This window comes from Thamnophis elegans, chromosome 10 (genome assembly GCF_009769535.1).
Source record: "Thamnophis elegans isolate rThaEle1 chromosome 10, rThaEle1.pri, whole genome shotgun sequence".
Taxonomy (NCBI): Eukaryota; Metazoa; Chordata; class Lepidosauria; order Squamata; family Colubridae; genus Thamnophis; species Thamnophis elegans.
Genome location: NC_045550.1, coordinates 66,484,797 through 66,512,601, shown reverse-complemented (window position 1 = coordinate 66,512,601; position 27,805 = coordinate 66,484,797). Strand labels below are relative to the sequence as shown.

The following is a 27,805-nucleotide window of genomic DNA, read 5'->3' as shown; positions in this document are numbered from 1 at the left end:
AGAAGGGTGTGGTAGCAGAGACATAAAAACAACAAGCGTCTCTGCAGAGAGAAAAGAGTCTGCAGGCACAAGTCCTACAACGGATAATAGGGCTGGAGAGTGAGAAGGCAGGAGGATGTTGAAGCCACTGTTTCTTCTGATCCTTTGGATTCCACGCCAGCTTTTTTCCTATCTGAAACAGATCTGGTCACTCAAACGCTACCCGCCAGGACCTTTTCCACTTCCTGTGGTGGGAAGTATGTGGCGGCTGCTTGGGATTGGTGTTTCAGAGGCGACTTTCAGAAAGGTACGTCTTTTGCACGGCTTCGTCCAATCAGGAGCAAGGGGAAGTTGTAAAGCAGCTCAATTCTTTTTGTTTTGACCTCCCCCCCAAACTTTTTGGGGTAGGTGGGCAAAGAAAGAGTGATTGGAACAAGTCATTTGACTAGGAGAGACATAGCAGTATTCCGATATCTCAGGGGTTGCCACAAAGAAGAGGGAGTCAAACTATTCTCCAAAGCATCTGAGGGCAGAACAAGAAGCAATGGGTGGAAGCTAATCAAGCAGAGAAGCAACTTAGAACTGAGGGTTGGAATAGAAGATCTCCAAGGTCTCTTCCAACTCTGTTTATTCTATTCTATTCTATTCTATTCTAACTGGACAGAGTAAACCAACAGAACGACAGAAGGGAGGGAAGGGATCTTGGAGGTCTTCTAGTCCACCCTCCTGCTCAAGCAGGAGACTTTATGCCATTCCAGACAAATGGTTGTCCAATCTCTTCTTAAACGCAACTTCTGAAGACAAGCTGTCATTGATTCATTGTTCTGCCTGTCAGGAAATTTCTTGTTTCTAGATTGCTTCTCTGCTTGATTATAATTTTCCAGCCGTTGCCTCTCTCCCTGCCTTCAGGTGCTTTGGAGAATAGGTTGATGACCCCCTCTTCTTTGGGGCAGCCCCTGAGATATTGTAAGACTGCTATCATGTCCTTCTTTTCATTAAGTTAAACAAACACAATTCAGCTGGTTAATTTTTCTCATTGCCAGTAAATTCCTCCTTAGTACTAGGTTGGTTTTCTTCTTGATTAATATAAAAGAATTCTTTATTGGCCAATTGTGATTGAACAAACAAGGAATTTGTCTTTGGTACATATGTTCCCAGTGTACATAAAAGAAAGATTAAAAAATAGATTCATCAAGAATCATAAGATAGTGATAGTCATAGGTTACTAATAAACTATCAAATCATACTAGGAAACAAACACAATATAAATTGTAAAAATACAAGCAACATTATGGAGTAAATTGTTGGATTAGTTTCCACCTATTGCTTCTTGTCCGCTTTGCTGAGTTGGCACGGGGTGGACAGATACAACTGAGTATCGTCCACATATTGATGATATTTGATCCCGTGCCGACGAATGATCTCACCCAACGGCTTCTTGTTAACATATCAAAACACAGTAAAAAGCCAACTGGTGCATTAAGTTGTGTGGATGCATCTGTTGTGCTTTAATGAACTATATTAAGTTATCACTGTTTTCATATTTTATCTCTCACTAGGTTTTTGTTGTATACACAGGGCTCCAAAAGTTAGAGAGAAACAGGTGTGTTACCCGACCTCTAGACAACATACCTACAAGTACTCAAAAGCCAGTATTCAATGTTTCCTATGCCACTCTTCTCCAAGTCTAATACAACTCCTGTTCTTCCACTACACCTCTTCATGAGTCTTATTTCTGGAGAACAATAACTCTTCTCATGAATGAAGGTGAATGTACACGTCCCAGGATAATATTTCAAGGATCAATATGAGTTGGTTTTCCAAGCTTTTGGACATACGGGAGCCCATCCCTGGGGAACTGCGCTCTCAACAGAATATGTTCTTTGGGCTATTCTGTAGGATGCCTGGTTGTATGTGGCTTTTTAGTTGTCGATTGGGGTGGTGATGGCTGCTATTAAGCCATGGTGGCGCAGTGGCTAGAGTGCAGTACTGCAGGCTACTTCTGCTGACTGCCGGATGCCTGCAATTTGGCAGTTCGAATCTCACCAGGCTCAAGGTTGATTCAGCCTTCCATCGTTCAGAGGTGGGTAAAACAAGGACCCAAATTGTTGGGGGCAATATGCTGACTCTGTAAACTGCCTAGAGAGGGCTGTAAAGCACTGTAAAGCAGTATATAAGTCTAAAGTGTTATTGCTATTAAGCCGTTGACTGTTGTTTCTTTATGCTGCCAAGTCCTCGGTTCCTAAGTACGTGATAAACTAGTGGTAAATTAGGACTCTTGTTAACTGAACAAGGGAGCCCATCTCCCAGGATTTAATCATTTCCCTGGCTATTTTTGTACCTGCTCTGCCAACAATTTTAGTAGCTACAAAATTGAACGTATGTCCTTGTTCATTGCAATGTGAAGATAGCAGTGAGTTCAGATCTCCTCATCTGATTGCTTGCTTGTGTTCTTTTAATTTGGTGGTTAACACCCAGCATACATTCTGGTGAGAGAGAAGTTCCTTGAGGAATAAGCTCCAGCATGAGGCCAAAAACTTGGTAGACTAAACCTCTGGTCCTGGTGGCCAGCCCAGATTGGATCCTGCAGTAATTCTTCTACTTGCCTTAGGCTGCATCAGACTGTTTTAGTTTCCCAAACAGCGCATCTGATCTTCTGTCTCACTCCTACAACAACAACACCACACCCAGCTCAGCTGAATTTTGTTCTCCAACTCATCCTTCCCAAAAACACTCTAGGTCAGGAATACAGTAGGATGTTTAATTGAACATTGATTTATTGTCCTTTGTCCTTTGTGCCTTCTAATAAACAACGTTCACGTTGCTGTCACATGACATTTTGTGACGTCTTTCCCCTTCGTGGAGCTGGAGTGGGTGTAGCCTGTGCATGATGCAATCGTGCCCCGGGCCACCAGTTTGACACCCCTGTTTTAACAGAACTTTGTAAAGGAAAATCATCCAAGTCACTCTTATGGTTGGTTACTTTCATGTCCCTTTTAATAATTAAGATGTCCAGTTTCATTTGTATATCTAATACTTCATCTTTGCCCAGTTCATTCGTGTAGCTTGTCATTTTAAAATCCACATTCAGATCAACCTCAGTCTTAGGAAAATATCAAATCAGTCACAATTGAACAGATGTATTTTTTGTTCCAAATAGCTTGTAAGAGATTATTATAAAAGAACAGGCCCCTGTCACGCATATTTATGCATAAATAAAAGACACAGTGTCGATCTCTTTGGAGGCATAGAGAGAACAGATAGTTGAGGGAGCACCTGCAGCTTCTGTGTCTTTGTTCTCTTTTATCACACAATCTGGATTATAGTATACTATATCCTGGCTGCCTTTCAAGTTGATCCTCTGTTATTAATGGTTTTGTGTAATTCATCTGCTCCTCTGTAGCAAGCAGGAGAACAAAGCATTCCTTTGCACAACACAATTAATTAGGTCATGCAAATCCCTCAAGCAACTGCATTTGTAGAACGTGCACTGTGATACCATCACCTGTCTGGCCAGGAGTGGAGATGTTCTGTGCAATTGGGTATCTTCAGCATACCGATGACACCCAACCCCATTCTGGCGAATGGCCTCACCCAGAGGCTTCATGTAAATTTTAAGAGAGATCCCAGCTTGAGGGAACTTGATAACTCCGATGAGCAGGAGATGGTGGTCCGAGACAAAGAACTACTGTAGTTTCAGATAGGGGACAGTGCAGGGGTGGGTTTCTCACCCCGTTCCAACCGGTTCGGTTGGAACGGGGCCGGCGGCATCCTCGTGCACGCGCGCGGTGCACGCATGCGTACTAGCGTCTGTGCGAGGCTCCAGCTGCTCCTGGAGGATCGCGCAGGCGCTGTATGCATCCTGCGCATGCGTGGAAGCGCAGAACTTGTCAAAACCGGGTAAGGAGCGCGGGCGGGCGGGTGGGCCCTTTGCCATTCCCGGAAGTTACTTACTTCCAGGTTCGCCGACCAACCGGTTCGCAGGGACCGCCGCGAACCAGTTGAAACCCACCCCTGGGACAGTGTTAACCGGGTATTACACACCAGTCATGCAAGAAAAGCAAAGAATCTAAAAAGAGAAGCCACCTTCTGGTTGGTGATTCAATGGTAAGGGATGTCATGTTAGGAAATGAGGTGGAGGTTTTGAAAGAGGTGTCTGCCAGCAGGGAAGAGAGGCATATTTTTAAGATAGCCAATAATGTCAGCAAGGGCTGTAATATTCATGCTGTTCTACCTCTGTAGGGCATGGTGTAAAGCAGAAGGCTTTGGTTATATTAATCACGATATCTGCAGCTGGTCTAATGGAAAACTTTGCAAAACTGATGGTTTGCCTTCATCAGGGAAAGGAACTGAGTTAAATTAAATTCATGGATTTTCTGGAGAAACTTTTAAACCAGGAGGGCCAGATTTGGTGAGGTAAAAATGTATGGGGCCAACCATTCATCCTGATATTCTTTGAACCACTAACATTAAATGCAAATGAACTATTTTATGAAAGACTAAACAAATAACTTAACTGCACTAATGTGAAGGGTGATACTGAGATCTCGACTGCATTATATGGGCCAGGTCTGGCTCAAAAACAGTGGTTTTGATGCGCAAGATGTCACGCAGCATCCCTCACTGTCAACTTTCCTTTTTTTAAAAAAATTACAGTCACCATTTTAGAAATGGGCACACAAGCCTTGTGTCATGTCGTGGGGAGACATGATAGCAGTCTTCCAATATCTCAGGGGCTGCCACAAAGAAGAGGAAGTCAAGCTATTTTCCAAGGCACCTGAGGGTAGGGCAAGAAGCAATGGGCGGAAACTAATCAAGGAGAGAAACCACTTAGAACTGAGGAGAAATATCCGGACAGAAGAATTAATGAGTGAAACAACTTGCCTCCAGAGGTTGTGAATGCTCGAACACTGGAAGTTTTAAAGAAGATGTTGGATAACCATTTGTCTGAAGTGGTGCAGGGTTTCCTGCCTAAGCAGGGGGTTGGACTAGAAGACCTCCAAGGTCCCTTCCAACTCTGTTATTCTATTCTATTCTATTCTAATTATGTCTAATACAGTAAACCATTCTTGTCTCATCTTCCAAATTGCAGCTGGCCAAGCGATATGGGAACATCTGTTCTCTCTGGGGAGGCCCTTATCATATTATAATCCTTTCTGGATACCAAGCTGTGAAAGAAGGACTGATTGACCATTCAGAAGCCTTTGCGGATCGCCCGATCACCCCTTTCGTTTTAGCTTCCACTCAAAAAAGGGGTAAGTCATAGCTATAGGAGTCATTGGGTGCTGTCCTGTTAAGATTGGGGTCAAAAATGAATGTGGCCAACAGTCCAAAGTTTGGATTAAAATATCTGGCAGTTTATTCCTTTTCCCAAGGAATAAACCCTCTTTTCTAATCCTTTTATCTGCCCGCAACTCCAAGATTACCCCTTTGGTATGGTTTTTCCAAATCTCTTGTGAAGCACAGAGTATTGTATCATCTGTTTATCAGATTTTGCAAGACTGCCAAAAGATGAAGGGAGGTGATAGTTCCCATGAGAAGAAGGGCAAATCAAATGTTGTGTTTGTGGCCCGTCGGCTGCCAGCAGAGAAAGCAGCAGAGTCGGATGAGTAGGAGGTGGTGGGAGAACTTGGGCAAACTTCGGAGCCTTTGGAAGGCTCTGATAAGGAAACAGCATCAGAGACAGAGACAGGGCCATCTGTCCTCCCCCAGGGAGAGATGTAGATGCCTTCAGGGCCTGAGCTAAGTGAGGGGTAGGAACAGATGGGGCCCAGCCAGAAGTGATATTCTGCCGATTCTGACCGGTTCACTCAAACTGGTAGCAGAATTCACAGGGGGCCCTGCCCACCCACCCCGGCTCTACGGCATCCCATTTAAGCCCCCTTTTTGGGGGCAAAGTGCATGCGCAGAAGGCGAAGTGCATACATGCGCTCACATTTGCAAACTGGTAGGGAAGACAAGTTAATATCACCTCTGGGCCCATCCCAGAGGCATGTATGTGTAGGGAGGAGAGGAGAGCAAAGAATCTGGCTGGGAAATAAATAGGAGGAGTTTGAGTGGCTGGTTGTCACAGCCCCAGTGGTAGGTTTCAAATTTTTTTCGAACCTACTCTGTGGGTGTGGCCTCCTTTGTGGGAGTGGCTTGCCGGCCATGTGTTCTCTCTCTCTCTCTCTCTCTCTCTCTCTCTCTCTCTCTCCTTCCTTTTGTCTCTCTGTCCTTTTTTTCTTTTGTTCTTTCATTTCTCTCTCACTTTTTCTTTCTTTCTTTCTTCCTTTCTTCCTTCTTTCCTTCCTTCCTTCCTTCCTTCCTTCCTTCCTTCCTTTCTCTTTCTCTTTCTCTTTCTCTTTCTCTTTCTCTCTCTGTGTGAGTCTCTGTGTGTGTTTGTGTTTGCCTCTCCCTCCTTCCCTCCCTCCCTCCCTCCCTCCCTCCCTCCCTCCCTCTGTGTCTCTCTATGTCAGTGGTGGGTTTCAAAAATTTTTGGAACCTCTTCTGTAGGTGTGGCCTGCTTTCCGGGTCCACTGGTGGAACCTCTTGTAACCGGTTCGGTAGATTTGACAAACCGGTTCTACCGAATAGGTGCGAACTGGTAGGAACCCACCTCTGCACAGCCCCCACAACTTCCGAAGGCAACTTCTGTTCCATGGGTTGATTGTTCTGGTTCACCAACAAAACCGCGAAGCCCTTATCCGTGCCGACATAAGCGCGGAGGGAAAATCCGCGCCGTCCGAAGCGCTAAGGAAAAGGGGCCCCTAGCGCGACGACATAAGCGCGGAGGCCAAATCCACGACTTCCGAAGCGCTCAGCACCCTAAACCTAACCCTAAACCTAACTCTAAACCTAACCCTAAACCTAACCCTAAACCTAACCCTAAACCAAACCCCTAAACCTAATCCTAACTCTTACCTTAATTTAAATCGGCTTTCTGAAGGCGCGCTGTTTTAAAGTGCCCTTCTGTCGCCGCGCTATTGTCGCCGCGCTGATGACGTCGCGGTGATGACGTCGCAGTTTTAGCGATGAGGTTTTGTCGTCACTATTTTGACGAGCGCGGTTTTGTCGGGCCACGGATTGTTCTCACTGTCAGAATGTTCCTCTTTATTTCTAGGTTGAATCTCTTATTGTTCAGTTTCCATCAATTGTTAATAGTGTGGTGACCAAAACTGAATGCAGTACTCTAAGTGTGGTCTTACACTTCATCTTGATCTTGATCTCTGTTAATGCAATTTAGGATTGCATTGGCATTTTTGGCTCTGAGTAGTCATCATGAATTGGTTATGGGAGGCTCAATGAGTACCAAACAATTTTTTCCCCCTAAGGGATAATGTAGGGGAGTCACGAGGAAGCTGACACCAACAGGTTCTAGCTTGTGCATGGCGTACCAAACAAACGAGGAATACCTTGACAAACTTTTCACATCAAAATGCATCGAGTAGCAAATTCGACGAGTTTCTAAGCCACTGAGTCCCGAGATACATTTGGAAGGCTGTCAGTCTGATTAATTTTACATTTTTGTGAATGCTAATATCTCTGTCTGTCTCGGTGATGTCAGGTATTGTCTTTTCAAATGGTCACATCTGGGAGCAGCAAAGACAGTTTGGTATTGTTACCATGAGGAAATTGGGACTGGGGAATAAAGGCATGGAATCGCAGATCCAAGAGGAAGCCCAACAGCTTATGGAATTCTTTGCTGAGACAAAAGGTATGTGACAATCTGAGATGATGTTGGCTTGAGTATAACTGCACAGACAGAATAACAGTGTAAGAGAATAGGAAGGGACCTTGGAGGTCTTCTAGTCCAACCCCCTGCTCAAGCAGGAGAGCCTATACCAGGGGTATCAAACTCAATTTCATTGAGGGCCGCATCAGCATTATGGTTCCCCTCAAAGGGCCAGCTGCATGTAAAGCTATGACAACTCACAAAGGCCAGATGGGCGTGGCTGGGTGGGTGTGGCATGGTGGATATGCTGTGGTGGGCATGGCCAACTCAACAGCGCTCACTGTGTGTGGCTGACTCTGAATGGCTGGGTCGGGATGGAACAAGTCTCACCAGCTAACTCGATGTGGGGACAACCTGGTGCCCCACAACTCCTCGCCACTCCAAATTGCTGGCGACCCCAATTTTTCATAGCTAAGTGAGACATTTGTTAACAGAGTTTCCCCCATTTTACAGCATTTATTGCCATAGTTTTTAAGCGAATCACTGAAGCTGTTAAATTAGTAACATAGTTGTTAAGTAAATCTGGCTTCCTCGTTGACCTTGGTGGTGAGAAGGTTGCAAAAGACGATCATGTGACCTGGGAGACCGCAACCGTCGTAAGTATGAGTCAGTTGCCGAGCATCTGAATTTTGATTATGTGGCCATCGGGATGCTGCAATGGCTGTAAGTGTGAAAAATGGTTGTAAGTCACTTATGCTAGAGTTCATGATTTCTCTACTCTCAACAGTAAGTTTAACTTATCTAATAATTATAAGTAAAGATCCTAAATTTTCTTCTTTACATGAAGTCCCCGGGTTAACACCCATTAGTTTAGTGACCATTCAACTTTACAATGGCATTGAAAAAAGTGACTTCTGATTGTTTTTCATACTTATGACCATTGCAGTATCTCCAAGGTTACGTCAGCAAAATTTGAACGCTTGGCAACTGGTTCATATTATCAGGGGGGAAATCTAATTATGAGCATAGTGTTCGGAACTAGACTTCCCAAGAGCAGGAAGCAAACTCCTTGTCCCGACAAACCCCCCTTTTATTAATTTACTGTGAATTCTGGTCATTCACATCCAGAAAAGTCTTTTGAGGGAGGATTTACAGTCACAGACCTTATCTGGTTTGGAGAGCTGACAGGCCGATATCCACAAAACTTGGCAAAGAGTCTCGGAGAGTCACGAACCAATGAAGCAAGCTGATGGCCTCCTGCAAACTCCATTCCCCTTTCGCTCCTCTTGTTTCCTCTTGGAGGGGACATTCATCATCCACCTGTGGCTTTACTCCCACGTCAACCCCTGTTCTTTAGCTCTTCCCTTCATATGGCAATTCTGCACATGCACACACTGGGAACAGGCTGCAGGTGTTCGTCTGCCTCACTGATGTCTGACTCTGAAGGAAGCTGATAACTGGCATATGGCCCTGGCTCCCTCTCTGCCTCCGACACAGAGGCCTCATCAGAGCCTTCCCTAGACTCCAAGACTGGCCCATCTTCCTCCCCAGCCTCCTCACTTCTGAATGGCGGGCCACAACACATAGCTGCAATTATTATAAATTGAAAAGATAACACACAGCAACCATCTCACTTTAAGATTCAGAGTTTTATTTAAATTTGGAGCATATCAACCAGTGGTGGGTTCAGGCCGGCGGCATCCATATGGATGTGCGCAATGTGTATGCACACACACAGCGTACACCTGCATCTTATCGCCTCCGCAAGCCTCTGCGACGCTCCAGCTGCTCAGTGGACCGTTGTGTAGGCGCTGTACACACTGTGCGTGGAAGCACTGAAGACTTTAAAAACATGTAAGGAGCTCAGGCGGGCGGGCCCTTCGGAGCACCATACCAAAACAGTATCCAGTGCTCCGGGCAGGCTCCGGTACCCCCATACTGGGGCGTACCGCCTGCAACCCACCACTGATATCAACCAATAAACACTTATATCACATTGTAATGAGGGCCAATTAGTCAAGCAGTCAACAACAACAGCTTGAGGCCTTGGCTCCACTCACTGTCCAATATGCTATTATATACCTTAAAACCACAAAGCCCATGACTCTCAAAAATCTGCCACATTGTCCCAGCAACTGAGGTAGTTCTCTCTTCCTCTAGCCACAATGTCACAACGTTGGTATTTTTACCTGCGTTACAACCTTATAATTTCTCTTTTCTCACAATCTCAGCTCACCACATCATGCAAATTCGGCTAACAACAGTGTTGAGACATACTTGCAAAATACTATTTCAATACTATTTCAGGTTGCAATTTTTGACAGGCACATTAGTATTTAACACAAGCTTTTACATAGATTAATTTTTAAATAGTTTAATACAATACATCTTGTCCAGAAATAACAGGTCAGGAGGCACCACTCAAGAAGCAAAGGCCTAGATAAGGATTATTTGCCCCCTCAAAATATTTATGATGGTTGCACATCCCGGAATCACGTGATCACTTTTTGTGACCGTCTAATAAGTAAATTCAATCGGAAGCCTGGATTCGCTTAACGGCCATGTTACTAGCTTAACAACCACAATGATTCCCTTAGCAACAGTGGCAAGAAAGGTTGCAAAACAGGGCAGAACTCAGTTAACAAATGTCTTGCTTAGCAACGGAAATTTGGGGCTCGCTTGTGGTCGTAAATTGAAGACTACCTGTATTTGATATAACCCGGAAAGGCAGAATTAATGTGAATATAAATACAAATTCTTCTATGAAGCGGTATATAAGTCTACTGCTATTGCTATTGCTATATTATTGTTTTCAGGCCAGCCGTTTGACCCATCACTACCCATCATGAGATTAGTTTGCAGTGTGATTTGTACTGTAGCTTTCGGACATCGTTTCTCTATTGACGATAAGGACTTCCTGGAGTTGATGAAAGCCATTTCGATTGCCTTAAAATTTGGAGGCAATCCCTTCTACGTAGTAAGTTGTAGTATCCTTGGCTTTTCCTTCTCCCACTCATCTGAGTTACTTAATTTCCGATTTTCTAGAACAATGGATGGATGGTGCTTAAAAGAAACCCATTTCAGTTAAATATGGACCATTCTTGAATGATAATTAAACAGTAATATTGTACCCTTTGAAGTAAGTTGATCCTTACTTTTGGTTTGATTCAGTGGTGGGATTCAAATAATTTAACAACCGGTTCTCTGCCCTAATGACTATCTGGGTAGGTGGGGTTCGGTGGTCATGTGACTGGGTGGGCTTGGCCAACTCAAGGTCACTCAGGTCGATGTGCGCTTTGCCTTAGCGGTTACAATGTAATAAGGGTTAACCGGAGAGGCAGTTTCTGTAAGCAAGGCAATCAAGATGAGGCTAGAAACAACACCAGAATGTTGCCTTCCTGCCTTCCTTACAGGATTAGCCCTGTAAAGTTGAAAAAAACAAAAGGAGATTTTTTCCAACAACCGGTTCTCTGAACTACTTAGAAAGTTACCAACCGGTTCTCCCGAATAGGTACGAACTGGCTGAATCCCACCACTGGTTTGATTGCTCTGCAACCAAACAAGACAAACATAGACTTCAATGGATAATTAGAACTGCAGAAAAAAACAATTGCTACCAATCTGCCTTCCGTCAAAGACCTACTGTATTTTTCAGCATATAAGATGCTCCAAAGTATAAGATGCACCTAGCTTTTGTGGAGGAAAACAAGGTGGTGGTGGTGAAATCTGCTTCTGGCTCCCAGCAATTTGCCTCCTCGCAACAAACAGCAAACAATTCAGACAATATACACTGTTTGTAGTATTACATTTCAGACTATACTTGTATAGATGCTGTTAAAATTGATGTGCTTTCTGGAAATATATTTATTCTCTGCTATTTAAAAGAAGATATAATAACACTGGGCCTCTTCAGATCAAGCCTCTTTTTCTGCTATGACTGGATGGTGGGGAATGGAAGGATTTAGGGAGGTTGATCTCTGTCCTCAGGGTCACCTGATTGGTGCAAATGGGTGTGGAGCCTTCTGGGAACTGTTGAAAGGACTATGTTGATTGGAGATAGATGGTCTTGTATTCCTCCCCCTCTGTTGACAGAGGGCTGTTCTGTTTTGATATAGATGGCTAGAATAGAATAGAATAGAATAGAATAGTTGGAAGGAATCTTGGAGGTCTTCTAGTTCAATCCCCTGCTTAGGCAGGAAACTACCGCCTGTCGCCCCGTGCTCAGTAAAGCAAGTCCGGGGAAGTCCTTTGTTGGTGGCCAGACCTCCCCTCCCCGGACTTGAAACCCTACACCATTTCTTTGACCTCTCTTTCCAATCTGAAGTCCTCTCTGTCCAAAATGTGGACTTTCCTGTTTTTAAAATTGGATTTGGATTGAATTGGATTTATTAAATTTATAGGCCGCCCAATCCCGAAATGTTGTAATATAGTTCCTTGTGTAGGTGTGTGTCCTCCATGGCCCAGTTCATACTAGGGCTTGCAGAGTCACGCTGAATCACACAGGAGAAAACAAACTCCTAGAATGCCATAACATCCTGATAGTGCATAACATAACATTCTGAGATGTGCCCTACCATTGACGTCCAGGATTCGACCATATGTAGACTGAGCAGTAGATTAGAAATTGTACTTTTACAGGCTGTTTCTACTCACATGCTATTGCTCCTCCTGCCTTTGTCCTATCTCAATAAAAGGGGCTCTCAGACCCCCAATCTGGGTCGTCGCTCCATCCCGAGAAAGGTTGTCTCCTGTCTTTTCTCAACATTGGCCTCATGGGCGAACCTCTCGGGATTGTCTGCAAAGAGTATCAATCCTTTCACTCCCCACCATACAGTCAGAGCTGAAGGAGCTTCTTGGATGAGAAGCAAAAAGAAAAAAAAAAACCCAATTAAGATCAGTTGCCTCTTGGGACAGCCATGACCTAAATGATGGAAAACCTCCATGGACATCTTTCTCTCTCGCTTACTCTCTTTCTCTTTCATAGCTCTATGAGGCTTTCCCAAATATAATGAAGCATCTACCAGGCCCTCACCAGACGGCCCTGTCTGCTCTGGAGACGATCGTTTCCTTTGCCAGGAAGGAGATCGCGCAGCATAAGGAGAACCAGAACTTGCACGAACCACAGGATTTCATTGATTTCTATCTGTTGAAAATGGAGAAAGTGAGTCTTGGTACACTGCTCCTGTTCATTATAGAGCAGTGATGATGAATCTTTTCGGCACTGAGTGGGCAAACTGGAGTATGTGTGCATGCGTGTGAAACCTGAAGACCAGCTGGCTGGTGCACATGCGTGTACCAGCCAGCTGATCTTTGGCACTCTTTGGCACTTTGCATGCCAGCACTCGCATGCATACAGGTCAGCTGGTCTTCGCCTACATCGGAGCATCAGACCAGCTGGCTGGCACATGTTTTCAGGCCGGTTTTTAGGCTGTTTTTTGGACCTTTTTTGGACCATTTTTATGGCCGTTTTCAGGCTGTTTTATGGGGCTGCGGCAGCCGGCATGCATGTGTGTGCTGGAAACTAGAAGAGCAGGTGGCAACTGTGTGTGTGAACACGTGCCATAGGTTTGCCATCAGGGTTATAGAGCGTATCTCCTGTAGCGATCGTTACAGGTAGTCCTTGACCACAATTTCTTTATTTCTTTAGAAAATGTATATTACCATCTACTCGCACAGGGCGATTCAGGGCAGCTTAAGGTAAAGGTAAAGGTTCCCCTTTGCATATATGTGCTAGTTGTTCCCAACACTAGGGGGCAGTGCTCATCTCCGTTTCAAAGCCGAAGAGCCGGCGCTGTCCGAAGACGTCTCTGTGGTCATGTGGCTGGCATGACTCAACGCCGAAGGCACACGGAATGCTGTTACCTTCCCACCAAAGGTGGTTCTTATTTTTCTACTTGCATTTTTACGTGCTTTCAAACTGCTAAGTTGGCAGAAGCTGGGACAAGTCACGGGAGCTCACTCCCTTACGTGGCTCCAGGGATTCGAACCGCCGAACTGCCGACCTTTCTGATTGATAAGCTCAACATCTTAGCCACTGAGCAATTACATCACTAGGTAGCTTACAAAGACTTAAAAGGACAATATAAAATAAAAATAATAAAATAAATAACCTCCCCGAACCGGCGACAACACACACTCATAACAACCATTTAATGGGATCCAATCCGCTCCAAGTTCCCCAGGCCTGCTGGCAGAGTCACATCTTCAGGTCCTTCCTAAAGAGTGTTACAGTGGGGGACAGTCTAATCTTCGGAGATGTAATGTTCTGGAGGGAGCCACCATGGAGAAGGCCCTTCTTCTGGGTCTTGTTAGATGTATCTCCTTCTGCGAGCCCCAGTTGAGCCACAAATTTCTGTTGCTAAGTGAAACATTTGTTAACTGAGTTTTGCCCCACTTTACGATCTTTCTAGCCACAGTTACTAAGTGAATCACTGCGGGTATTGTTAGTAACACGGTTGTTAAGTGAACCGGGCTTCCCCATTGGCTTTGCTTGTCGAAGAAATGAGCCTGGGATGGCAACCGTCATAAATATGGGTCAGCAGCCAAATGTCTGAATTTTGATCACCTGATCGAGGGGATATTGCAGTGGTCATAAGTGTGAAAAATGGGATTTTGCCCTCCTAAACATACCCATGGGCTCCGAACTCATTGTGATGTCCATTTTGCTACCCCAATTCATGGAGGCCTAACTCTATCCCTAAGTGGATTTACCTGCCAAGGGGATTTTCCCCATATATTTTACCAGGAAATACAGATAAGCCAGACTCGAAAAGTCAGTGCCCTCCTAAACATATCCATGCACTCTGAATTTGTTGCCGACATCCATTTTTCTGTCCAAATTCATGGAGGCTTAACCATAACCCTAAGTGGATTTTCCCACCAATGGGATTTCCCCATGTATTTTACCAGGAAATGCAGATAAGCCAGACTCAAAAACAGCATGCCCTCCTAAATAAACCCAGCCACTCCGAATCTGTTGCCTCTTTCCCCTTTGTTGTCTGAATTCATGGGGGCTTAACTCTTCAGTAGTTTCTCTGTCTGAAATTCTCTGGGGTTTGCAGCACTTTGGAGGGTCAATCTGTAGCACCATACCACTGTAAGCATTTAGTTTTCTCAATGGATGGAAGAAAGAAGTGTTTCTTCTTCCCCAGCTTTACTGGGGAATTCTGGGAATTGAAGTCCAGTGATCCTAAGGGGCCAAGGTTGGGAAACACTATTGTAGAGCAGGAGTCCCCAATCCCTGCTCCGCAGCCCATTCAGAACTGGCCACAGAAGTGGTGGCAGAGTGCACATGAAACCATCCCGCCTAACCCCCATCGCCATCGCTGCCAGTCTATCAAGCTGGAAAGGTGGGGAAACAACCTTTCCCAAAGCAGGACCATGGACCTCAACTCCTGGTCCATGGACTGGCACTGGGTCTCAGCATGCCAGAAACCAGACTGTGCAAACAAATGGAATCCTATCTGTGGGATGCAGGCATAGCATATGAAACCATGCCCCATCAAGTCCATGGAAAAGTCTCTCTCCACAGCTCCAGTCTCTGGGTGGTCAAAAGGTTGGTGGTCACTGCAATAGGATATTCACTCAAGAATCATGTCCCACTTCTTATATTTACCCTTTGCAACCTTGTGGCATCCTGATAGTATGGAGCACTGCCTCATTCTCCCCAGGCAAGGGGGTTCATGAGCTAGTATAGGAACAGGCTTATTTGAATTGGTTTTGGTAACTGTAGGAAAATGCCTATAAATGACATTTCCTTCTTCTTAATAACTATAGAAGAAGGATGATCCCGATTCCACTTATAATGAAGATAACTTGGCTCTCTGCATCACTGACCTCTTTATTGCTGGGACAGACACAACTTACGCCTCCCTGACATGGGCAATGCTTCTCATGGCAAACAATGTGGATGTACAAGGTAAGACAAATTGCAGCACTAGGGGAAATGAACAGGGTTTATTAGTTGTGGAGTGAAATAGAGCAGGGGTCGCCGAGCTTGGCAACTTTAAGCCTGGAGGACTTTAACTCCCAGAGTTGAAGTCCGCCAGGCTTAAAGTTGCCAAGGTCGGAGACCCCTGAAATAGAACACATTTCTTTCTCAGAGGATTTGCATCTAGACTGCCCCCACCTAAGAAAAATATTCTTTTTACATGATTGGCTACAACAGCAGATCGTACCAGCTATGGCACAACACAGATCAGTAATGAATTGGGTATTAGGGTGGGCAGCAGTGGTGGGACATGACCGGTACGCCCCGGTACGCCCCGGTGCACCCCGGTACACCCCAGTACGGGCGTTCTGGTGCCTGCTGGGAGCACCAGGTACCGTTCTAGTATGGTGCTTCAGAGGGCCCACCCTCCCGCCCTCCTTCTCTGTATTTGAGCCGATTGGGGCTTCAGCGCATGCACACAGAGCATACGGTGCATGCATGATGCTCCGCTGAGCAGCTGGAGCATCATGGGTGGTAAATATGCATGCTCGCGTGCATGTGGTGGACGCCTGGCCCCATTGCACCGTGGGGAATAACAGAACACAGCCGCAAGAAAATGGCAATTCTGTTGGTCACAATGCTCACCTTTGACTGCAGAAAGAGAGGGTCAACCTATTCAACACTCCAGAAGACAGGCTTAAGATACAGAAGGATCTTGACAAACTTGAATATTGGGCACTATCTAACGAAATGGTGAAAAAAGTAAGGTTCTATATTTAGGCAAGAAAAACGAAATGCACAGGTACCTGGGTGGTACCTTGCTCAATAGTAGTAACTGTGAGAGGGATCTTGGAGTCCTAGTGGGCAACCATTAAAATAGGAGCCAGCCGTGTGCAGCAGCTGCCAAAAAAGCCAACACAGTTCTAGGCTGCATCAACAGAGGGAGAGAATCAAGATCACGTGAAGTGTTAATACCACTTTATAAGGTCTTGGTAAGGCCACAGTTGGAATACGGCATTCAGTTTTGGTGGCCACGATGTAGAAAAGATGTGGAGACTCTAAAAAGAGTGCAGAAAAGAGCAACAAAGATGATTAGGGGACTGGAGATTAAAACATATGAAGAACGGTTGCAGGAACTGGGGATGTCTAGTTTAATGAAAAGAAGGTCTAGGGGAGACATGATAGTAGTCTTCCAGTATCTCAGGGGTTGCCACAAAGAGGGAGTCAGACTATTCTCCAAGGCACCTGAGGGTAGAACAAGAAGCAATGGGTGGAAACTAATCAAGGAGAGAAGCAACTTAGAACTGAGGAGAAATTTCCTGATAGTTAGAACAACGAATCAATGGAACAGCTTGCCTCCAGAGGTTGTGAATGCCCCAACACTGGAAGTCTTTAAGAAGATGTTGGATAGCCATTTGTCTGAAAAGGTATAGGGTTTCCTGCCTAGGGAGGGGGTTGGACTAGAAGACCTCCAAGGTCCCTTCCAACTCTGCTATTGTATTATTTTCCAAAGCACCTGAAGGAAGGACCAACAAGCAATGGATGGAAACTAATTACGGAGGGAACCAAGCTAGAAATAGGAGAAATTTCCTGACAATTAATCAGTGGAATGACTTGCCTCCAGAAGTTGTGGGTGCTCCATCACTGGAAGTTTTTAAGAAGAGATTAGATAACCATTTGTTTGAAATGGTATAGGGTTTTTCCTTGAGCATGGGGTCGGATTAGAAGGCTTCCAAGTTCCCTTCCATGCCTCTTATTCTGCTAAGGACTAGGGGAGGTTTGATCATAGCACTATTCCAATATGTGAGGGGTTGCTGCAAAGAAGATGGGGATTAATCTATTCTCCAAAGCACCTGCTTCAGGGGTAGGATTCAGCCAGTTCGGACCGGTTTGGGTGAATCAGATTCTAGTTTTACATCTGGTTCACCAAACAGGTAGTTGCAAGGACTGTCTGGCTACTCTCACCCACCCCTCCCCTCCCATGAGTCTCCATGTGACCCATTTTGGATGCCAGGTAAGTACAGGGGCCACGAGGAGGCTCTGGGAGGGTGAAAAATGGGCCTCCTGGATGCTCCAGAAGTCTGGAAACGGGTGCATTTCCAGCCTCCAGACAGCCTCCTTCACCCACCCGGAGGCTCGAGGAAAGCCTCTGGAGCCTGGGGAGGACAGACCCTACCTTACCATGGTGCAGGAGGCTGAGTAGGCCAAGCCCACCGTGGCCACGCCCACCCAGAAACCGGGCAGAGAACCGGTTGCTAAAATTTTTGAATCCCATCTGTGACCTGAAGGCAGGACAAGAAGCAATGATATATTAAGAGCTGAGGTGGCGCAGTGGTTAAATGCAGCACTGCAGGCTACTTCAGCTGACTGCAGTTCTGCAGTTCGGCTGTTCAAATCTCACCGGCTCAGGGTTGACTCAGCCTTCCATCCTTCCGAGGTGGGTAAAATGAGGACCCGGATTGTTGTTGGAGGCAATATGCTGACTCTGTAAACTGCTTAGAGAGGGCTGAAAGCCCTATGAAGCGGTATATAAGTCTAACTGCTATATATAAAGGACAATAATGATTTTAATGTATAAGAGTGGGATGATTTGAATACTTTGGTATAATTGTATGTAGTGACCATTTTATATCAGAAAGATCTTTGTATATTAAACGGATCAATGATGATGTAAAGAACAACGGATATATACATGAATTTAAGTACTTAACCACTATATGGATTAATAATAATGGGAAACTATTCTTGGAATTCTGGATGATTGGTGACATTATGGTCAACTGAAAATATGAATGTATATTATAAATTAATGGGAATTCTTCGTTCTAATCTTCGCTTTTTCTCCTTAGAGATAAGTGATACTATAATACTTTAAAAACTCATTGTTATTTGATAGATAATTATGAATTTAAGGAAATAAGGATTGTTACAAATGAAAGAATATTAATGGTAATTTGAACACATAATGCTCAATGACAACGAAATATTCAGTTATGTTTAATGTAAACCAGTGATGTTAATCCTAAACTTAAGAATTTTTTTATTGAAAATTTTAGAAAAAAAAAACTTTTACAAATGTTTACGTCCCCCCCTGCCCTCCCCCCGCCCCCCCCAACCTCCCGCCCCCCCGACTTCCCAGAACAAATACAGGGTATAAATCTTTAACAAAGATGTTCTAAAATAAACTTTAAAAAAGTTAGTATCATCTTTCATTTGAGCTTTAACTCCTCATTGCTAGGCTAACTCTAAACAGATTATATCATTCCTTGTTTCTTCAGTCATAAACTATCTGGAATTTCTTAGTCCCATATTTATTTTGAATATAGTCAATCCATCTTCTCCACTCCAGTTTATAACTCTCATTTGAGTGATCCGTGAGATATGCTGATATTTTAGCCATCTCTGCTAGGTTTGTTACTTTTAATGTCCATTCTTGAATAGTAGCAAATCTTCCTTCTTCCAGTATTGCGCCACCAACAGTCTTGCTGCCGTTATTAAATACAAAATCAAGTTAGTCTCTAGAAGTGTACAATCAGTAATTATACCTAACAAGAATAACTGAGGGGTAAACTTTATCCTTTTTAAAAGAACATTTTGCATAATGCACCATATTTTTATCCAAAATGCTTTTATCTTTTTACAGGTCCACCATATATGATAATATGTAGCATCGAGACAATCACATCTCTCCAGCATTTAGGTTGTAAATTCGGATACATACAGGCCAGTTTTTTAGTCTAAGCTTAAGAATTGATGCACAAAAACTTGTAACCAAATGACATGCTTGATGAAATGGAGGAAAGTTGTTCTTTTTTCCTCTCTTGCTTTGTTTTGTATGTGTTGTTTTGTTTAAAAAGAATAAAAATATATTTTTTTTAAAAAAGAAGCAATGGATGGAGACTAATCAAGTAGAGAAGCAACCTAGAACTGACTGTTAGAATAATTAATCAGTGGAACGGCTTGCCTCCAGAAGTTGTGGGTGCTCCAACACTGGAGGTTTTCAAGGAGAGGTTGGACAACCATTTGCCTCAATTGGTATTAAGGATTTATTAGAATTTATAATTATTATAATATAAGGCTTGATTATCTTCTATCTCCCTCTAGTGTCAAGTCTTTGATATCTCATTCTCACATTCATAACAGTCTCCCCTTCTCTACCAATTGCCATTTTAAACAGAAAGGTTCTTCCAATTAATTAAAAAATATAATTCCAAGTCCATCTGGACCCTTAATTCTTTTGTTAATGTTCCAATATCCTCAGTAATGGATAGTCCTATGGACTAATCCTTATTAAAAAAGCAATTTAGATAATCTGTTTTCTCTTGGCTCAATTGTAGATCATTCCCCCCTCCCCCTCAATACTGAGTGACCACTGGGCAAAGTTAAACAGAAAAAAAGGACAATTCCAGCTGTGGAGGAGAAATTGTTCCAATGACAGCATGAATCACATCAAGTAAAAAATGCGGCTTAAATAATTGTTTTCCCTCTCTCTAATGAGAAATGTAACAAAACTTTGCCCTCAAAACTAGGGGGAAACAACTGCAGAGCATTTTCCTTACCTTAAAAAAAGCAGAGCCAAAAGAAAAATGGTTCACAAGATACGTATCCTGATATTTTTGAAGAAAGATGGAGAAACAGGAAAAATGAAGAGATACTTGCAGAGGAGGAGTTGATCAGGAAAATATTAAAATCTGCAGAAATGAACAGATTAACACTGGCAATTAAAGAGAAAGAACAAACTGGTTATTACACTATACGGGAATCATTTTATTGATGGTTAGAGAATAAATATAAGAATTAGAAGTAAAAGGAGTTGTGTAAAATATAGAAAATGTACCAATAGAGCAGGGGTGAGTTTCAACTGGTTCGCGGTGGTCCCTGAGAACCGGTTGGTCGGCGAACCTGGAAGTAAGTAACTTCTGGGAACGGCGAAGGGCACGCCCTCCCGCCCGCGTCCTTACCTGGTTTTGACGAGTTCTGCGCTTCCACGCATGCGCAGGACGCATACAGCGCCTGCGCGATCCTCCAGGAGCAGCTGGAGCGTCGCACAGACACTAGTACGCATGCGTGCACCGCGCGCGTGCACGAGGACGCCGACGGCCCCGTTCCAACCGAACAGGTTGGAACGGGGCAAGAAACCCACCCCTGCAATAGAGTTAACATAATCAATAGAGTTAAATACACTATGAAGAGGATTGTTATAATATTAGACATTTAAGGTGTTGGAATTAAGCTAGGAATAGATTAAATAATGAATATGATTGTAAATTTTAATTATTTGCACAAAATATTTGTACCCAGATGGCACACTTTTTAATGGATTATTTATATTAAAATAAAATAAAAACTGTAATTAAAAAAGGAAACGAAGAGAAACAGAGAACTCAAAGGAAGTGGAAAGAAAAGAAGCATGATACAGGCAAAGATATATATCCTGGTATATAAATATAAAAATATGAAGAAAGAATGTCATGTCACATCATGACTTAGCAACGACTAGTATCTATCTTAGCAACCACAAGAGATTGGAAGAGATTGGACGGTCATTTGTCTGAAATGGTATAAATTATCCTGCTTGAGCAAGGGATTGAACTAGAAGACCTCCAAGGTCCATTCAAACTCTCTCTCCCCCCCTCTGTCTACCTCTGTCATCCCTAGCTATCATCTATCAACTAACTCTATCTATCATTATCTTTTCTTTCTTTCTTTCTTTCTTTCTTTCTTTCTTTCTTTCTTTCTTTCTTTCTTTCTTTCTTTCTTTCTATCTATCTATCATCTATCTATCTATCTATCTATCTATCTATCTATCTATCTATCATCTATATCTATCTATCTATCTATCTATCTATCTATCTATCTATCTATCTATCCATCCATCCATCCATCCATCCATCCATCCATCCATCCATCCATCCATCCATCATCTATCTATCATCTATCTATCTATCTATCTATCTATCTATCTATCTATCTATCTATCTATCTCTGTTATCTACCATCTATCTCTTTATATCTATCATCTATGATCTCAAAACAAGCTAAAATGAAACAGAATCAAAGTCCAAGACTTGTCTTGCCTCTAAATCAGGGGTCAATTCAATTGCTAAATATTTATTTATTTATTTATTTATTTATTTATTTTACACTATAGGTCAATTAATATTCAGGTTTCCTGTTACTCAGAATGGCAATCCTACCAAGTCATATATGGATTAGTGTCTCTCAACCTTCATGTTATTTCTTTTTGGAAGTAAACAGAATGGTGTGAAATAAAATTCTTGTTTTCACCTTTTTTTCCTCAGATAAAGTTCACAAGGAGATGGATGAAGTTTTTGGTTCTTTGCCCTCAATCTCTTACCAAAAACAGAAAAAACTGCCTTACACCAATGCAGTCATTCATGAGATCATACGAAAAAAATATCCCTTCCTATTTGGGCTTCCCAGGCAATGTGTACAGAATGTTGAGCTGAATGGTTTTCTCATTCCCAAGGTATAGATTTTAGATTTTTCTGAATGGATGGATCTGCAGGGGATGAGCTCCATTCCCAGGCAGAAACCCTGTGATTAAGCTCCCATTTTCTGATTCATTTACTTTGGGTTTAGTGCATTGTATGAACCCTAAATCAGTATGCCCCTTTTGCTGGCATGGGTGGGCATTGCTAGATAGCAGTGAGGCTATCTAAGGGAGTGGTCCCTATTTTTCTATTTGCATTTTGTATGTGCTTTCGAACTGCTAGGTTGACAGAAGCTGGGACAAGTCACGGGAGCTCACTCCGTTATGCGGCGCTAGGGATTCAAACCGCCAAACTGCCGACCTTTCTGATTGACAAGCTCAGCGTCTTAGCCACTGAGCCACTCCATCCCTTGTTAGAGTGAATTATGACCCTTCAAAAGAAAAGCGAAATATTATCTGCATGTGATGAGCCTTAATGAGAAGCTTCAAAAGATCCTTCCCTAGTTTGGAGAAAGTGAAATGGTATAAATATATACTTAAGAATAAACATGTCATTAAATAAATGTACACTTAAGCAAGTACAAACACTTAAATGAATGTAATTATAAATTAAATGTTTACATAAATATAAATACTTTTAGTCCTAAGGGTAAAGGAAATCACATCGGGAAAATAAATGGATTTAAAATAGAAATGAACAACAAGAAAATAATGCAATGATGTATGCTTAATTAACTAGTTACATTTGCCAAATCTAAATTGATCTCTTTTGCATAATTATACAACAAGGCATATTATTTAACTTGTTTCTACTGAATCTACATTTAGTAAATGCATCTGCTACAAAAGGGATTGAAACTGAACAGGTTAATTCCAAAATCTGATGTTTCTTCTGGTCTACTGTGTTTGAAATTAAATGTATATGAAGTTCAATAACACAAGGAACAAAAATTGGATACAGTGTGGGAAGTGTGAGGGTTGGAAATTCAGCCCTGTGTTTAAAGGAGGTTGAACCATGGTTTTTCCTTGAAGTATACTTTACAATTAAGAACAATAAACCCGAGATATAGTCTAAGAAACATATTTTTATTGTAAAATAAATAACAAACAACTTACTGGCTAATAACTACATTTTGGCAAAGTTCCTAGCCTACCTCCTCAGCAGGCAAACAAAACAGAAAGAGAAAGAGAAAGAAAGAGAAAGAAGAAGGCAAAAGACATGAGTGGTAAGCTTACAGAGAAGAGTCAGTCTACCGTATATCTCAGAATATAAGCACAGCTGGCAAAACAAAAAAACATCGTGACAGGAAGTATACCTCAAACAGAGAGTGTCAAAAACCCTGAAAACAGAAAATAAAAACAGCCTTTTTTCCTTACAGAGAGAAAGACTCTGAGGCAAGGACTCAGGAGATAAATGCAAGTCTGGGCAGACTGCCAAAAGCTATTATTAGAAATAACAAAGCAGATCCTGACAATATTTAAGGAATCAGGCTAAAAATAACTCACCAAGGCAAAACCAAAACTCCCTCTTCCTGCCCCCTGACAGGATTAACACTTAAGACAAGAAAACACAAAAACCCGGATAGGATTAACCCCTTAAAGCAGGGAAACAAAAACCCTGAGCAATCAGAAACACAACAAAAACCCATTAAGGTGCAGGAGCTTCAAAGGGGAATGAAGCATAAAAGGCTCAGAATCCCAATCCCAATCTTGTTTGCAAGGCAGGAACACTTGAGCTGTGTCACGTTTTGCTTCTTGCCTCCCTACATTAAAAGAATTCCACTTTCTGGCAGCTGGCTTCTGCATCCATTTCTTCTCAGTGTCTGAAAACCGAGGAAATTTCTTCCAACACCAGAAACAAGTTGGGCTTGTCTAGATGTTTCAATATGTTAATTTGTTCTTTACAGGGTGCTGTCATTTTTCCAGACTTACGTTCTGTTCTTTTGGATCCTGAACACTGGGAAGCACCTGAAGAGTTCAATCCAAATCATTTTCTGGACAAGGAAGGACATTTTGTGGAAAAAGAAGCATTTCTTCCCTTTGGAGCAGGTAATTCTTAGAAAAGTAATTGTGATGGCCAAATGATGCTTAACTTACGAAGAGGCCTATATTGAGAAGGAAATACAGGTGGTCCCCACGTTATAAATGTTTACTTTGCAACCATTTGAATTTACAGTGGACGTTTCAGGCACAAAAACACAGGAGCCAGAATAGAGTTCAAACACATTGCAAGTTTATTCCATGCAACCTATGTACAAAAATCTGAACTACTAACAATCAATGCAAATTGGCACCAGGTGAGAATCAATAGACTTCAAGGGGTATGTGTGGACTCTTTGGAGGGCGTAGGGTCTCCAAACTGATGATGCATTTGACCCCGCCTTTAGGCTCAGCCTGGTTATCTCCTACAGGACTGCCCAAGAGCTAGTTATGACCTGGTTTCAAAGTTATGACTACTGCAATGTCCCCACAGTTGTTCAACCTTATGACCAATGGTGCGTGACCCGACAAATGCACGCACGACAAAAGCGCGCCGACAAAACCGCGGTGAGAAAACCGTGACATCATAAACACACCCATAACAACGTGCTGACAAAGCGCGATTTAAGTTAAGGTAAGGGTTAGGTTCAGGGTTAGGTTTAGGGTTAGGTTTAGGGTTAGGGTTAGGGTTAGGGTTAGGGTTAGGGTTAGGGTTCGGGTTAGGATTAGGTTTAGGGTTAGGGTTAGGGTTAGGTTTAGGATTAGGGTTATTAGTTTGTTATTACTCGTTTGTTGAAGGCACGCTTTTGTTGGCGCGCTGTTGTCGGCACGCTTCTGCGCTCATTTGTCAGCACAATTTCGAACTCGCGGTTTTCTCACTGGGGTTTCATCGGTCGCGCTTTTGTCGAGCGCGCATTTGTCAGTGAACCCCAATGGTGGACTTCAAATTTTTTTAACAACCGGTTCTCTGCCCTAATGACTGGCTGGGTTAGCATGGCCGGATGGTCATGTGAATGGGTGGGCATGGCTAACTCGACATCACTTCGTTGCCTAAAAAAAAAAGATATACAAAAAGGTAGTTTATTATTTCGGGCATTTAACACTTAAATATAAACAATAAAAGAGGTACACAAAACAATAAAAGCGGTACACAAATACTTACATAAGAACAATAAAAGTGTTATTCAGCATTCAGGTATTCCTACTTACTTAGGAGAAATCTTAATACAAAATCCCCACTCCAGAGTAAGGATCACGCAACATCCCCATTCGCACTCCATCCCAGTGCAAACTCATTTCCCTCACTAACCTGCTTTTCAGCTCTGCTCTCCTGTGCAGGGCAACAAAAGAAGACCCAGCCAATCACCTGGGAGGCAGCAAAGCCACTGGCCGTGACCAACTGGGAGCAGTGGTGGGTTTCTGCTGGCATTGCTGCCGGTTCGGTGCGCACACAATTTGTGCAGTGCGCAGTGGCCTGTAAAAAGGTCTGTGCATGGGCAGAACATTAAAAAAGGTTAAAATTAAAAAGATTGTGCGGCGACTGGGGAACTGGTTCGGGGGGCGTGGTGAGCATGCTGCCCATACCGGTTCGGCATCCCTACTAGTTGCCATTTCCACTACTGGTTCCACTGAACCGGTGCGGACCGATAGGCACCCACCACTGGCTGGGAGGCTGGGGCACCATTTGCAACCTTTTCTTTTTTTTAAAACTGATTTTCTTATTCTTATGCCATCTTTTCCTTTGTGGCAGTGTGTTTCCCTGCACCTTGCCACCGAGCCGAGGTGGCACAGTGGTTAGGGTGCACTACTGCAGGCCACTTCAGCTGACTGTTATCTGCAGTTCAGTGGTTCTAATCTCACCGGCTCAAGGTTGACTCAGCCTTCCATCCTTCCGAGGTGGGTGAAATGAGGACCCAGATTGTGGGGGCGATATGCTGACTCTGTAAACCGCTTAGAGAGGGCTGAAAGCCCTATGAAGCGGTATATAAGTTTAACTGCTATTATATTTGGACTACACTCTCTTTGGCTAACTCCTTTTATTTATTTATTTTGGAAAAAATACTTTCCTAGTTATAAAAATACCTGTCCTAGTTTCTCAAGCATTGATGTCATTATGGTAACTATAACTGGCACTTTCTCTTTCTTCTCCTCCTCAAGAGGCTGATCAATGGACAGTCTTCTTACATCTCCTGGGAATTTATGTGCAGTCATTAGAAAGTAAAAAGAAAAAAGAAAAAAGAGCTAGGCAGAAAAAGGGGATTGTAGTTATAAATAGTTACCAGCAGATGTCAGCCAAAGTCAATAAAACAGAGAGATTCTGCAATGCACCCACTGAGCTAATTATAATATTCCTAATCATGGCCAGTTCACTCAGGTGAAATAGGGTAGGAGGTACTCTAGGAAGACAAACTTGGTATGAAAAAATGAGTTTAGGGCCAGAGATTCATCAAATTCTTTTTTTTAAAAAAAAAGTATCATAATTGAATTATTAAAAAAAAATTCAAATTCACACAAACATTGTAAAGTGGAGCAAATACCATATTTTTCAGAGTATAAGACGCATCAGAGTATAAGATGGACGAAGATTTTGAAGAGGCAAATTAAAAAAAAAAGTTTTTGCACCCTGCAGACCTCCCCAAAACGGCCTGTTTTTCATGAAAATGCCCCCCTCTTTAAAAAAAAGGGCATGAAGAGCCTTTAGGAGGCTTATAGAGTGCTCCGGGAGCGGGGGAAATGAGCAAAAAATGGCCCTTTTTACATTCATTTCTGTCCCCCGCCCAGCCCCCAGGAGCACTCTATAAGCCTCCTAAAGGCTCTGCAGAGCTATTTTGGTGAAGGGGATGGGGTTTTAGGAGGCAAAAAATGCTGTATTCAGAGTATAAGACGCACCTAGATTTTCAGCCTCATTTTTGAGGGAAAAAGGTGCGTCTTATACTCCGAAAAATACAGTAGTTAATGGATAGGCAAAATAGATTATTGCTGATTCAATTTTTTTTCTTTTTGTCCAGGAGCTCGGGCCTGCTTGGGAGAACTCCTGGCAAAGACTGAATTCTTCAACATTTTTACCAGGCTGCTGAGACATTTTAGGTTGGAGCCACCAGAAGGTGTGGAAAAGCTGAGTGAAAAATCTATCATCGGGGTGTCTGTGCATCCCGCTCCTTTTAAGATTTGTGCTCTTCCTCGTGTCAGGACACCATAATATGGACAAATATCAAGAGAGTTATCATTTGTTACATGTTATGATCTCTCCTTTGTTTAACACGCTTGTAGGATCAATCACCTTCAAGATCTTCCTGAATGAACCAATAGTGGAATCAATCAATCAATCTTCAGATCTTGCTGAAAAACTCCTCTCAGCATCTCTCAGGATGGGTGTCGGGTCCATATCGGAATGCTGCCCTTCTGGGAGGGGAGAGGAGGCATCATGGGCCACATAGTTTGCATGCTTTCACTTTGCTGTAGCTGGGGAGCTTAAAGCAGGGGTGTTAAACTCAAGGCCTGCAGGCTAGATTTGGCCCACTGGGTGCTTAGATCTGGCCCTCAGGACTTCCCCGGAAACAGTGAAGGACCAGCCCGCAGTGCCTCTGCCAGCAAAAATGGAGTTCGGGAGGGCCCTCACGAATATGCTTTCACTGGCAGAGGAATGCGGGAAGCCATTTCAGCCAAAAATGGAGCTTGGGAATCGCTTTTCACTGACAGAGAGTTGCAGGAGGCTGTCGCAGCTGAAAACGGAGCTTGGGAGCCCACTTTCTCTGGCAGAGCGCTCGGGCCACCACAGGCGTTTCCTGATGTGAGTGACGTCAAGCTG

General features: G+C 43.2%; 1 protein-coding gene across 1 annotated transcript; it reads left to right on the top strand.

Annotated features, from left to right (window-relative positions):
• Positions 1-115: 115 nt before the first annotated feature.
• On the top strand, positions 116-27,196 carry LOC116514341 (cytochrome P450 2J2-like). Its single transcript, XM_032225886.1, has 9 exons — positions 116-286; positions 5,072-5,234; positions 7,526-7,675; positions 10,450-10,610; positions 12,618-12,794; positions 15,410-15,551; positions 21,866-22,053; positions 23,925-24,066; positions 27,006-27,196. The coding sequence occupies exons 1-9, from the start codon at positions 116-118 to the stop codon at positions 27,194-27,196; spliced, it is 1,485 nt and encodes a 494-aa protein (XP_032081777.1).
• The last annotated feature ends 609 nt before the right edge of the window (positions 27,197-27,805 follow it).